The sequence below is a fragment of the Brachypodium distachyon genome, chromosome 4 (genome assembly GCF_000005505.3).
Source record: "Brachypodium distachyon strain Bd21 chromosome 4, Brachypodium_distachyon_v3.0, whole genome shotgun sequence".
Classification (NCBI taxonomy): Eukaryota; Viridiplantae; Streptophyta; class Magnoliopsida; order Poales; family Poaceae; genus Brachypodium; species Brachypodium distachyon.
Genome location: NC_016134.3, coordinates 35,095,683 through 35,108,346, shown reverse-complemented (window position 1 = coordinate 35,108,346; position 12,664 = coordinate 35,095,683). Strand labels below are relative to the sequence as shown.

General features: G+C 43.4%; 2 protein-coding genes across 3 annotated transcripts; one reads left to right on the top strand and one right to left on the bottom strand.

Annotated features, from left to right (window-relative positions):
* Positions 1-356: 356 nt before the first annotated feature.
* LOC104584672 lies at positions 357-2,709 on the top strand. Its single transcript, XM_024463552.1, has 3 exons — positions 357-640; positions 784-1,000; positions 2,339-2,709. Exons 1-3 carry the CDS (start codon positions 386-388, stop codon positions 2,398-2,400), a joined length of 534 nt encoding a protein of 177 aa, XP_024319320.1. The 5' UTR covers positions 357-385; the 3' UTR covers positions 2,401-2,709.
* Positions 2,710-4,563: 1,854 nt separating this feature from the next.
* LOC100825553 (annexin D5) lies at positions 4,564-9,650 on the bottom strand. 2 transcript variants are annotated; one of them, XM_003578031.3, is made up of 7 exons: positions 9,456-9,650; positions 7,731-7,876; positions 7,284-7,502; positions 6,537-6,752; positions 6,354-6,443; positions 5,001-5,201; positions 4,564-4,904 (listed from the first exon to the last, which is right to left on the bottom strand). In XM_003578031.3, the coding sequence occupies exons 1-6, from the start codon at positions 9,529-9,531 to the stop codon at positions 5,001-5,003; spliced, it is 948 nt and encodes a 315-aa protein (XP_003578079.1). In that variant the 5' UTR covers positions 9,532-9,650; the 3' UTR covers positions 4,564-4,904. The 2 variants fall into 2 exon arrangements, with proteins under 2 accessions (XP_003578079.1, XP_024319319.1); XM_024463551.1 differs by lacking the exon at positions 9,456-9,650 and adding an exon at positions 8,244-9,408.
* Between the last annotated feature and the right edge of the window lie 3,014 nt (positions 9,651-12,664).

Below are 12,664 nucleotides of genomic sequence, written 5' to 3'. Positions count from 1 at the left end.
TTGATATTAGCAGAAATTTGACAGAAGAGGAAAAACCAGTGGTTTCGTTACTGAACTCAGCGGCTCTGAGATTTTCAACACTGAGAGACGAAGCCTCAACACCTTAGATCAGCGCGCAACTTGGTTACTACCAAAACAAAGATCGAAAGTCGCTTTGCACATGAAAAGCACTCCATTTCCGTTTTCCTGAAACATTCAAGGAACTAGCTAGCGGTTACGATAAGTTGCTGTCCGACGTGCATGCCAAGTCAGCACGGACGACACTGACCACACACATGAATACATCCGTTGGATGGATCGGTCTCAACACCAACAGCTTTTGCGCGCCAGTGTTTGACTCGGCTCGATCACTTGACCAACGACCACTGCCCGAAGGCCCCGAAGCATGGGCGACGACGCTTCGGAAGGCGCCGCGCGCGCCCACTACGGCGTCAGCGAGGCCTCTTCCTCCTCGTCGTTGTCTACTCTCCCGGCCGTTCCCTGCGGCTTCGTCAACGGCGGCGAGCCGCCGCTACGACCGCGGCGCCTCCTAGACGAGACGTGCGCCGGCGCGTCGCCATGGCCACTCGAGAACGCCGGACGCAGCCTCGTGGCGTGGACGAGGGGGGGCGGCGCCGTCCGCGCTCTCTTCGTCATATCGGTGAGCCATTCCGCCTGCCGGCCGGATCAACCCACGCATACATGGGCTCCAAATTAATCAGATTGAATTAACGTTCATCAGTCCAACGATTTCTTGATCTGCATCATCCCAACCCAACCAATTGTAACAGCATCCCCTCTCAGGTTGGATCCCTGGCATTGGTACCGCTCACTCTCCTTCTGATCTTCGCCTTCTTCCTGATGGCGGCGGCGACGGCCGCGATCGTCGTCTCGATCGGGATTTCCCTGGCCGCCGCCGGAGCACTCCTGGCTGTGATGTACGTCAGTGCACTGTCGGTCGTCGTCTTCGTTATCTCGGTCACGACCATGGCGACAGTCATTGCCATCACGATTGCCACAGGTACGTCTCATCTTCTGCTTCGTTTTTTCACTCCTGCGATGGATGCTTCTTTTCAGGCTACATTGATTTTTATTTTTATTTTCCTGTCAACGAGTCGATCTCTCCCTGCAGCCTGCGTGGCTCGCTGGCATATGCGTTTCTACCTTTCTAATACCTGAAAGCGACAATTAGGAAAGAGCCATCAACATATGATTTTGTTCTGGAGCTTCGGCACTCCTATGGTTGCAACATGTGTATTCAAACTGCTAAAACAATTCAGATATCTCAGGCTTCATAAATCTTTTGTCCTTCTAGTGAGGTTCAACGTTTCAAGACGGTTTCGACTTCGTGCGTAGGCATCGTCAAAGTTCCGGTAACAAATGAAAGCTTCGGCTCTATATCACAAGCAACTAAGAAATTACACTTCTAGGAACCCAATCTTTAGATTAATTAATGAAATTGGGGCTAGGGTTATACAAAGTCGAGGATTTGCAAGAGTACAAAAATGGAATTTTGGCGGCACTCATGATGTAAATGGTATAGTACTATTTAGCTTGATTAGTTCATTTTGGTAGGACATTTGCGTTTGATTGACTACTAGTACTTGCCATGTGGAAGTTGTCATGCGGGTCATGGATATTAATTTCGACAATTAGTTCACTGGAAAAGAAAATTTTGATTCCGTGATACATCTTGCCTGAAAATATATGGTTACGTTGATAAAATTTCTAAAAGCTGGGATTTCGTGTTACTAGTGCCTCAAAGAGTGGGGTTCCTTAATGACATTTCCTACCGAACACGTGAAGCCTTGTTTGGCATTAATGTTTTTTCTAGTGTTTGTAAAGTATTACACTCAAATATTAGAAATCTCAAAATGAGACGTTTGGCATGCATGGATTACAAGGGATAATTTCTAGATTTCTCCCACAAAACACCTTATTTTTGTATTTATCATAGTAGTGTTTTGGGTGGAAGGGGATTTGAGGACAGAGGGTATCATGTGAACATCCAATCCTCTCGAATACTCAATCCACTTGTAACTAAAAATACACTGGTGTCAAACAAGGCCTGATGTGTCCAAGATAATCAACTAGGGCAAACTGATGACGTAGTGCTGCCATTTTGTTGTTGTTTTCGGCATGATAATAAAATCAAAACATTTTTTGCTCTGAATACCTTATCAGCAGGCAAAACAAAAGAACTAAGTTGCAGGAAAATGTCACGAATCATTTGCCGGAGCAAACCAGGAACATTAACAGAGAGTGAAAAAGCATCGTGTTGATCGCTTCCTGCATAACTAGCAAAATGTTAATCAAGCCTATTTGACGGCAATCCGGCTGACCATGAATACCATTGCAGGTTGGGTTGCATTCTTCTGGACTCTTTGGTTTTCTACTAAGAAATGCTTCGGAACTTTCTAACCTGATAAACAATCGATTGGCACACAAGTCGCGCAATCTGATGAGCGTATTTCACTCGCTTTCTCAGGATATCATGTACAAATGTCTTCCTGTATACACAGATGTGCGCCATTTGAGAATTTAGCTAGCGCTGTGAATAATGGCATATGCTCCTTTAGATACCAGCACAAATTAAGACATCAGGTATAATTATCCAAGTCTGGTTTTGTTGTTAGCTTTGGTCCATGTAAATCCAAATAACTTGTTTGTAAAGGTCAACTGCTTCCGACGACAAATGTAAGAACGCAATTACAGCATGGGTTAGCATAATTTCTTGTACAATTGTGCGGCTGGATACAGTACTTCTTATACACCTTCTTTTATCTAAAGAGATATTTCCTCCACGTCACATGTAGTTTTCTTTCTCCGTGTTAACTTGATATATGCCATTGCAATTTTTGGCAAATTCAAAAAATGCCACTCCAATTCTCATCCTTTGAAAAATTGTCACTGCGGTGGCATCTTTCAACCCATGGTAATGGCATTTTGAAGAATCTGTGAATTTGTAGTGCCAGTTTTCGAAAGAATGAAAGTTACAATGGTATATTTCAAATTCATCAAATTGTAGTGGCATATATAAAACTAACCATTTTCTTATTCACAAATTTATTAACTAAGATTCCGTTTGGGAGCACCCTCACTTCCAGCTCCGCAGCCGGAGCGGGTGGAGCCGAGGCGAACAGAAAAAATCCGCGGACTTCAATTCGTGGAGCGGAGCGGGGTGTAGTTCAAATTCGTAGAGCTCGTTTTTTGTCCGGATCTCATCAGCCCCAAATCCCAGTTCCATGTAATTACATGCAATCTTTCACCTCGCCCGCCGAACATAAGAGCATCTTCAGCAGGGTCCCCATTCAGTTTTTAGGATCCGGAACCAAAAAAACGTTTCAGCATGACCCCTATTGAAACCAAAGTAAGAAGGCACCTGCATTTCCCCTCTCACCCCTCGCTCCGGGGACAGCCCCTACTCTCATCCACGTCAGCCCATCCCTTCCTCTTCTCTCCTCTATCCGGTCTCTGTCCCACGCTGAAGCTGCGCCCCTGACTGCCGCCGCCGGTCCGCCGCCTGCCCCATCGGCCGTCACCGCCAGTCCCCCGCCCGCACCCGCCGATCGTCGCCAACAGTCCGCCGCCCGCACCTGCCGGTCCCCCACCTCCTCCAGAGCCGGCGGCCTCTGGATCCAGAGCCGGATCCTCCTTGGGCCGCGCCGCCTCTGCCGCTGGGATCCTTCTCCGGCCCGCCGCGACACCCTTCGCCGGCCTCCGTGTGTGTGAGCTGCGACCTCGGCCGCCGGTCCCCCTCACCGCTGCTCCCCTCACCCTCGCCCACCGTTCCCGATCCCGTCAGCTCCGACCTTAGCCGCTGCTCTCGCCGCACAGCCCGGCTGCACCTCGCCGCCGTCGGCCACCTTGCCCTGTGCAGCCCAGCTGCAGCTCGCCGTCGTCTCCCTAGTCAATGTGGACCGAAGGAAGCAGATCAGAGGAGGAAAATAAAAGAAATGACCCACTGACATGTCGGTCCCAGTAGTTAGTGTAATAGCAAAACTAAATAAGGACTGATATTTAGAGGCTATTATAAATACCAGAGCCGGAGCATCCCACCTAACGGATAAATCGATCCAGTTTCGCTCGATTTCGGGATTTTGACAGAGCAAGTGTTTATCGAACGGACCCTAATTATAGTCCTCATTCTAATAAATAATTATAATCCTCGCTTATTTTATATTCAGACATTAATTGCCAAAAACTTTTTCCGTCCCATATCGAGTGACTTAAATTTGTCCAAATATGAATGTATTTATACCCAAAAACGTATAGATACATGTAATATTTTGTCTCTTAATATCATAACATTTAGATACATGTAATATTTTGTCACGGTAACGTTTAGATACTCCGTAAACATGTTTGATTGTTGTGTCTCAAGCGTACCAGCTAGAGAAATGCTTCCTTCGCTCTTAATGTACACACCCCTGATGTACTGTCAGTTGTCACGAGTTTGTTCAAATTGTTTGTTGGATGATGAATTAAGCACCTGAATTTCCTGACACCCGTATTTGTTTTCCCCTCTAATACGGGAAAAACTGGGACCCCATTACTTCATAAGGTAAAAACAGCGTGCAACCATTGAAACCAGGACACACTGACTATTTTTGAGTTAAGTAAAATAACAGTGTGAACTGCAGTTAAAGACAATAAAACCGATTACAGTCACCGAACGAAATGACATGGTAACATCAGGATGGTAGTACATACTCCATGGAAGATGGAACCACCAACATATAGCAAGCAACAATCGTACTAAGGTCCCCAGATCTGAATAATATATACACATATATTGAGCAAACATTAAGGAACAGAAAGTAAAATAATTGTCAGTGAAGCTCACAACACAGTGAGGTAGAGCCACTGCATTTAGGGTAATGTGATGCAACGGAGACACGTGTGCATGGTCGAACAAACACGGCCTACAATGTGAGAAGGGCGCATGAAAGGTCAATATGAGCACCACCGTGCTACTCTCTAACTGAGAGCAGTAAAAATAGTAACACTAGATAACATACCTAATGGCCACCAACAAGAGATAGCAGGAATGTCCGATAACCTCCTGATGTTTCGGAATGGATAGCATCACCTAATGGCTTTTTGTATTTCTTGTAGTATTCTGCCTTGATATATTGCATATCAATCTCAGTCCTCGTTACGACAACCCTTATAAGTGTCTTGTCATCAGTACCTAGACCTTTCATGGACTTTCTTAACACCTGATTTAACATTGTTCACAAAAGAACTGTCAAGATTAACAATGCAGGAGATGGTGCCCTGCTAAGAGATTTAATAAAGATGATTCGACTGATAGTGTTATCAGTTAATTTGAGTCTCGGACCACTGCATATGCAGATAATCACAATGATGAAGGCATAGCCCAGTAGCAACATTTCCATATCAATGATGCTAGCACAACAGACGTGAATTGCTATTGATTTCACACGGATTAAAAAGAATTAAAGTCATATAAAGGCATTTATATCTGCTCATATCTCAACTGTTTATGTCAGATCTAACAGGCGTCGAGGCCTGAAGGTGACGGGCTGCCGCCACCAGTTGAAATCTTTGTAGGAGTAAATAGGAAGTTAGCGCCTAGTGCAGTTACGGGGTATAAAGGAAGTTAGGCACCAAACATAATGTTAAGATTAGTTTTAGCATGTGATCAATTAGTTTAATCACGTGTTAATTAGCACTAATGACGGTTGATTAGCAACCGACGCCTACCTTTAACGCACGTTTTTCCCTTTCTTCTTCTCTGTTATTGCTCTGTGTTGTTAGAGACTACGTGTGTGATAACGTGTCGAGAGTAAATGAGATTGAGAATGAAATCGTGTCCGTTTCATTGATTGGTGCTGAATACATACATTTGTAAGAGGTGCATGTGCATGCACGGGCGTCCTTAGTTTTGGGCACACGCGCCCGTACGGGAGAAGGCAGGGGAAAATCGTGGGTTAAAGGGAATAGGCGTCGGTTGCTAATCAACCGTCATTATGCTAATTAACACGTGATTAAACTAATTGATCACATGCTAAAATTAATCTTAACACATACCAAAGCAAGCTAGTCATGTGCCTACTCGAAAGTCCTTGCAGAAGATGTCATGTTGGGATTATGACTAAAATATTCACTGAAAATAGGTAGCATGAAAAAGTAAATAAAGATAACTCCAGCGCCCAGAAGGATCCTGCAGGATTTATGCTCAGTACATGATGGAACAGCTGATATTGATTGTCCGGATTTCTAAAATTAATCTTGTGACACAAAAAAGGTTCTGTTGTACTTCTATTGAACACAAAATACGACTTGCTTCTTGCTATCAGATCATGATGTTTACATATTCTTTTCTGAGAACAGCACGAATGAGATACCTTAGCAAAATACTTCGCTGGATTCTCAGCACACCTGAGGATGGTTAGCAGAGCAACTTCAAAATTTCCAGATGTTTCACTCTTCACAACCTATCATCAGTAAGGAAAACTTGTGATTACACTCCAAGAGAGCACCAAAATGTATATGGGAGAGGGAAACAGACAAATAGACAATAGTGTTACCTTCTCTAATGACCGATCATACATGTGATGGTAAGCAGAAGCAACAGCTGCCATGTGTGCCCAACTGCGTTCAGTGAAGATCCGGATGAAGGTTTTCTCATCTGTTCCCAGCTTTTTCTCACCAGCTTTGTACAGGTCCTTCGCATCATGTGTCACTATAGTGGGATCAACCTCAGGTCCTTCATATCGTGGAATCCCTATGTAGGCTAGTAAGATCTGAAATATACATTATCTCATTCATTAGCACAGAACGTATAACTCAAATTTGGACATATATACTACATGTTTACTGATTAACAAATTGTAAGGAAAACCGATGCAGCAGTCAGCTTGGTATCAACATACAAAATGGAAGTACAAAATGGCACCAAGCTAGCATTTCACTAGTAACTGCAATATACCGAAGAACACGCAGCAAAATCTGGCGACCAATATCTCGCAGGAGTTGGAGAAGATGAGGTGGCTGCACTCCTTCAACGTGGTGGAGGTCCACATATGCAGGTCAAAGATGAGCTGGTTGATTTGGGACCTCAGGTGACTCATTTATATACTTTCTGGACCTAATATGCACTTTTATATTATTAGGACTAATTTGGCATACCAGTGATACTTATAGGACCTCCAACGCATTTTACTCTCCAGAAAAATGCTACACCGAAGTATGCAATTCAAATGTTTTTCAAGTTTCATGCATCAGATGAAGAAGTTAAGCAAACATAAAACAAATACTCTAATAAGAAACAAAACCTTCTGATGATCGCCAGTTGTTTGCTGACTAATATCATGTTCAACATATGTACCAAACTTTGCATAATATGTCTGTTTCATTATTTGCAGCTGTGATGGTGTCCTGGAACATATGATATCAGTAGCTGCTCTCAAATCAAGAGAGTCGGCACTCAGAGCTTCTCTCAAAACAGTTGCATCACGTCCAGCAGGATCAAGAATCCAGAGCGACATTGCTTTCTGGAAACATATACCATAAGGTTAGCCATATCTAGCACAATAACTGAGTAGTTCAACTATACTGCGAACTGAAGTAACACAGTTTTGGCTAACAATTATAGAAGTAGCTATGCAAATCAGTACTTCTATTCAGTGCATCTGTTATATATGTGATTAACCATACAGCTTCTGCTAGTGTAACTATCTGACAATTTGATTTATTATTCAAAAAGGAAAAAGAATCCATACCTTGTGGTTTCCACTGAGTTCAGATGATATACGCCGCGAAAGTTCCTCAGAATACATAGTTTTGTATTCATGTTGAATGTATCCGCGTTGCATTGAGTCGCGGTGACCAAGTATATTTGTAACTGCTGTACTATCACAGCCAAACCCTGTAAGAATGGCAACCAAACCAAAATAAATCATAATCAGGAAGTAAAGAAGAATTTAGGATCGGAGGGAGTACTTACTAATAAAGAAGACAAATGATGAAGATTGAAATGAATAAAGAAGTTTTTTTCTTTCTATTTTGCAAGCCAGTAAAAATATAGAATTTGTGCAAGCCAGTAAATTGCTGAGGCAACTTTCTTGACTATTCATTCTCAGTTGATCACGGCAACCAGGCATTACAAGAGCATATTTATTAAGTCCTGCCCTATCTGAAGAATAACTTATGTTACAGAAACAGTAGCATTGGTAAAGGTACCTCAGGAAACAAACTGAACTTCATATTATTAAACAATAATGCTCACTACTCACCAACTGTAATGATACCTTTGGCTTCAAAATGGAAGTACTATCTTGCCATCTCAAAAGGCACCTTTTGTGAACTTGCTGCTAAACATGCTGTTTTGCCACTAGACTGCATATTATGACACGGTTGCTAGCAAAATATGTACTTATATGTACGGTAAGGGTGCACCGTGCAAATAATCATGGAAATCGGCAGTACAACTTGAGTAGTATTGGTACAATAGGGGACACAACTTCAATAGTTACAACACCCAAGTTCCACTGCCATGGAAACTCCTACATCACCATTATGCCATAGGTAGTAGCTGTCATCCATAATAAGTGGTTCATCCATAGCAAATAAATTCTTGAAAGCACCTTGATCAGATGCTGAGCCTTTCATGGGGGGCACTAAGCAGTTGGCAATTTGAATATTAAGCTACTACGAACATATGGGGATGGTTGGGATGTTTGAGGGGAAGGAATGCATAATTGGAAGGGATAAGAAGGAAACAAATAATAAAAGAAAAGGAAATTTAGGAGGCAATATATCAAGTTGTGAACCAGGATACCAGTAATCACAATTATTATACACGACAATAGCCCATAAATATTGCATACACCGAATTCTTATTTATGTGAACATCAAAATTATACACTTATGGCACTTCGTCCCGAAGCACCGTCTCTCAGGACAGAACTCGTCTCTCCTTGATCTTATATCAATCCACTTGACTCCAAATTCTATTCAGAACAGGTCAAACAGATGTTCCTCAGTCGGTGCAGTACTGCAGTTACCATCACTGCAACTTGAAATATATCACGATCCCGACTTCAGTCCATTCTGACCTCTAACTATTTGAACATGTGAAGCTCTAGGTTTCTAACAAGAAGTTCACCTCCACCAGAACTCCTCCACAGCAATTTTCAGAAAACAAAATCTAACCGACCACCATCCCTTTCGTCCTCTGAAAATTTAATCCGAGCAGCCGCTCGATAGAAACAGCAATTTCTACCTGAAACGTTTCTCGCAGCTCCTCAACTCATCTGAGACTCGGCTAACATTTAGGTATCACACAAACCGCTGCAACGAAACTGCAGTCGTTCAAAACTACAGTCTAGCGCAGCCTCCCTGCGGCCGCGAAAACACCGCCTACAGCCGCGCTAGCCGTATTCTCCGGCCGAATTGAACCAAAAACGCGATTTACGGGGAAAAAATCGGAGGGGAAAGACGCGGACCTTTGAAGGCCTTGTGCAGTTCGATGGCGTCCTGGCGAGGGTTAGGGGGGCCCGGCGGCACGGTGAGGCTCGCCATTACCGACCGAGTTCGATGCGGGCTTCCGCCTCCGGCGATTGGGATTCGATTTGTTTGGTTCGGGTCTTCGGGAGCTATCCCATGAACGAATTGGAGCAAACGGATGGTTACATGCTTCCGGTTTCCTTTTTAGGTGGGGAGCGGTGGACCGGGTCTAGGCGGTCCCGGGCGGCAAGTCGCCGTCGCGCACTTGCTTGATCGAAACGGAGCGGGTGTGGGAAAATGACGCGTGCGATGCCATGTGCCAAGCAGATGTGAGTGCGCAGTGCAAATTTATTAGTATTCCAAATGGAGGGTGCAGATCAGAGTAACGCTTATGTTTGCTTTGGATCCGACCGAGAAGAAACAACGAAAGCTTTTGTTGGACGGGGCAAGCGTTGCCTTGCCTCTTCAAAGAACAATCTTGGAAACCAAGATCCAAAAATGTGAGAATAGAAGGGCATCTTATCTTTAACGGGAACACGTAAATAGCTTCATGTCATCACTTATCTCTTTATTTTAATCTTATCTCTCTTCTATTATACCTATTTCATAACGAGCTGACGTTCTTTACCTTGTTGTCTTGCGCGCACGATTGCTGTTGGGCGCAGGTGTCCAGGGTGGCATCTTCCATCCACTCACTCAGCGAGCCGTCCGAATGTACTAGTTGATTAGGTCATTCCGCGTCCGGATGTACTAGTTGATTAAGTCATTCCGCGCGTACGTCGATTTCTCAGATGGATATTCGCCACAAGTAGAGTTTACAAATGCTGCATTGTGACCCATGCATGTATGCACTAGTGTTGTACTAATTGATTTGGAAGATTCAAAATGTCCTGTAGCTTAAACCGTTTGCCCGATTAACAATCCGTTTTCGTCATTGGCTTTGCCTCGACGAGTACTTCAAATCTAGACCCCATCTTAGTATATTTCGTAAACCTTTTTTCGAACTCTCGTGTTACCAGGCGATAATGCATGACTTACCATCCTATTTTACTAGAAGTTGCCATGTGATGCGTGATGATGACTTATTACTAACAAGGTGGCAACTTCATGTATTATAGTGTGGTAACTTTGATCCACAAGTTAACATCCTTGAATGAGATTACCACATGGCAACTTGTTAACATCAGGGTGACAATTTCACGTATTATTTGGTTGTAGTTTTTAAGCGAAAAAGAAATTGCATGTCGTTCGTATAAGTCATGGATAGGTATTCTACGTAGAGTTTAAAAATACTACATACTCAACCTTGCACATGCACATTAGTGTTGTGCTAATTGATTTGGAAGATTCATAATGTTTGATTTACAATCATTTTCACTGTTGGCTTCGTCACGACGAGAGCTTCAAATCTAGATCCCGTTTTGTTACGTTTCGACAAACTTTTTCGGACTCTCCCGTTACCTGGCGATGATGCACAACTTACCATCCTATACCACTAGAAGTTGCCATGTTATGCACGGTGATAATTTATTACTAATAAGGTGGCAACTTCTTGTATTATAGCGTGGTAACTTTGACCCACAAGTTACCATTCTATTTTGTATGAGATTGTCACATGGTAACTTGTTAGGATCAGGGTGGCAATTTCATATATTATTAGGTGGTAATTTTTAAGCGAAAAAATAAATTGACAAAACATACCAATATGTGATCTACTTTTGAAAATCTCGTCGAAACAAAGCTAACCGTGAAAATAGATCGTAATTCGAGTACACGGTTTAAGAGTTATAATATTTTAAAGTTTCAAATTAGCAAAGTTATAGACATGCATGAGCATATTTCTCTTCCTGACACACAACATGCAACCAGTTGTTCGCGTGCACATATTTTTCCCCTCACACACATGCAATGCATGCCCGGGTTGCTGCATGCCTTAATTTGTGGCATACACCGTACGCGCACGGCAGCTAATGCGCGTATGGTCGCGCGATAGCAAAGTCCTTTATTATATAGAGGCTATTTATTTTATACTTTTCTCTTTCCTAGCAGTCCCACTGTCATCCTCTTTTCTAGTCTTGGTACCCGTGTAATAGTGGTATCTTGCAGGAGAAACCATCTCTTCAACTTTTGGTTCCACCTCAACCCAAAAAACAAGAAAGAGAATATAAGTATCTGCTAAGTACTCTTGTTGGAGATGCCCTAAGAGTAGAGCGTCATGGCCTCTTCAAATAACAATCTTCAAAACCAAGATTTCAAAAACGTGAGAATAGAAAAATATTCCACAAGAATAGAGTGTCATGACCTCTTCGAAGAACAATCTTCAAAACCAAGATTCCGGAAATGTGAGAATAGAAAAAAAATACTCCATAAGAGTAGAGCGTCATGGCACATTGTACAAAAAAAAACAGGTAACACACACTGACACACACGACTTGTTAAGATTTAAGTTGAGTTTTTGGATGTGGCACAGTAAAAATGCACGAACTATGTTGGAAAAACTCTGTATTTAGCAACATGTGCGATGTCTTTCATCTTATCAGCCAAAAGTATATTTATATTAGTTAGGAAAGGTTGAGATTTTTTAATGCATTTTTTTTACATGTACTACCAGTGTGCCCCCCCCCCCCCACCTACCTATTGCAAGAGGTGTAAACTTAGAAAGTTTGCAACACACATAAATCTCATTTCATAATTGGGGGTGTCACACACAATGCATACATGAAACACAACAACGAAAATGATTCTAGACCCGGTGTCCGGTTCACCGTCTAGCCATAACGTCCTAAGCCTCACCTTTGTTACCCGATGGGACCCATTGTGTATACAAGCATATACTATTCTTTAATTGGCAGTCTGAGTCCGTCGACCCTCGTAAGTCAAACTCAATAATCCCCTCCTCTCTTTTTTTGACACGTAATCCCCTCATCTCTTTATCAAGCCGCCGCCACCCCAAACCCTCCTCCTCAACGAGCCGCCAGCCCTCTGCCCCTCCCCGCAGCTGCATCGCCTCCTCTCTCCCTCCGCTCGCCGCCTCTTCTCCCATAGCTCCAGAAGCCGAAGCTAGGACGACGGCCATGGCGGCGTAGCCATACGGCAGCGGAGCAGCAATCGATTTGGGCACGTGCGGCCATGGCGAGCCAGAGGCTTGGGTGGACTGCGTGGTTAGCACTGCAATTGCACGTCGAGCTCCATGGCAACCGCCGAACAT

Bases quoted from the DNA above. Each gene is read 5' to 3' on its own strand.
- LOC104584672 (XM_024463552.1), top strand. From the start codon at position 386: ATGGGCGACGACGCTTCGGAAGGCGCCGCGCGCGCCCACTACGGCGTC. The intron at 641-783 runs GTGAGCCATTCC...ATCCCCTCTCAG, and splicing joins GCGCTCTCTTCGTCATATCG to GTTGGATCCCTGGCATTGGT. The intron at 1,001-2,338 runs GTACGTCTCATC...ATACCATTGCAG, and splicing joins TGCCATCACGATTGCCACAG to GTTGGGTTGCATTCTTCTGG.
- LOC100825553 (XM_003578031.3), bottom strand. From the start codon at position 9,531: ATGGCGAGCCTCACCGTGCCGCCGGGCCCCCCTAACCCTCGCCAGGAC. The intron at 7,503-7,730 runs GTATGGATTCTT...ATATGTTTCCAG, and splicing joins AACTCAGTGGAAACCACAAG to AAAGCAATGTCGCTCTGGAT. The intron at 6,753-7,283 runs GTTTTGTTTCTT...TGTATATTTCAG, and splicing joins CAACTGGCGATCATCAGAAG to ATCTTACTAGCCTACATAGG.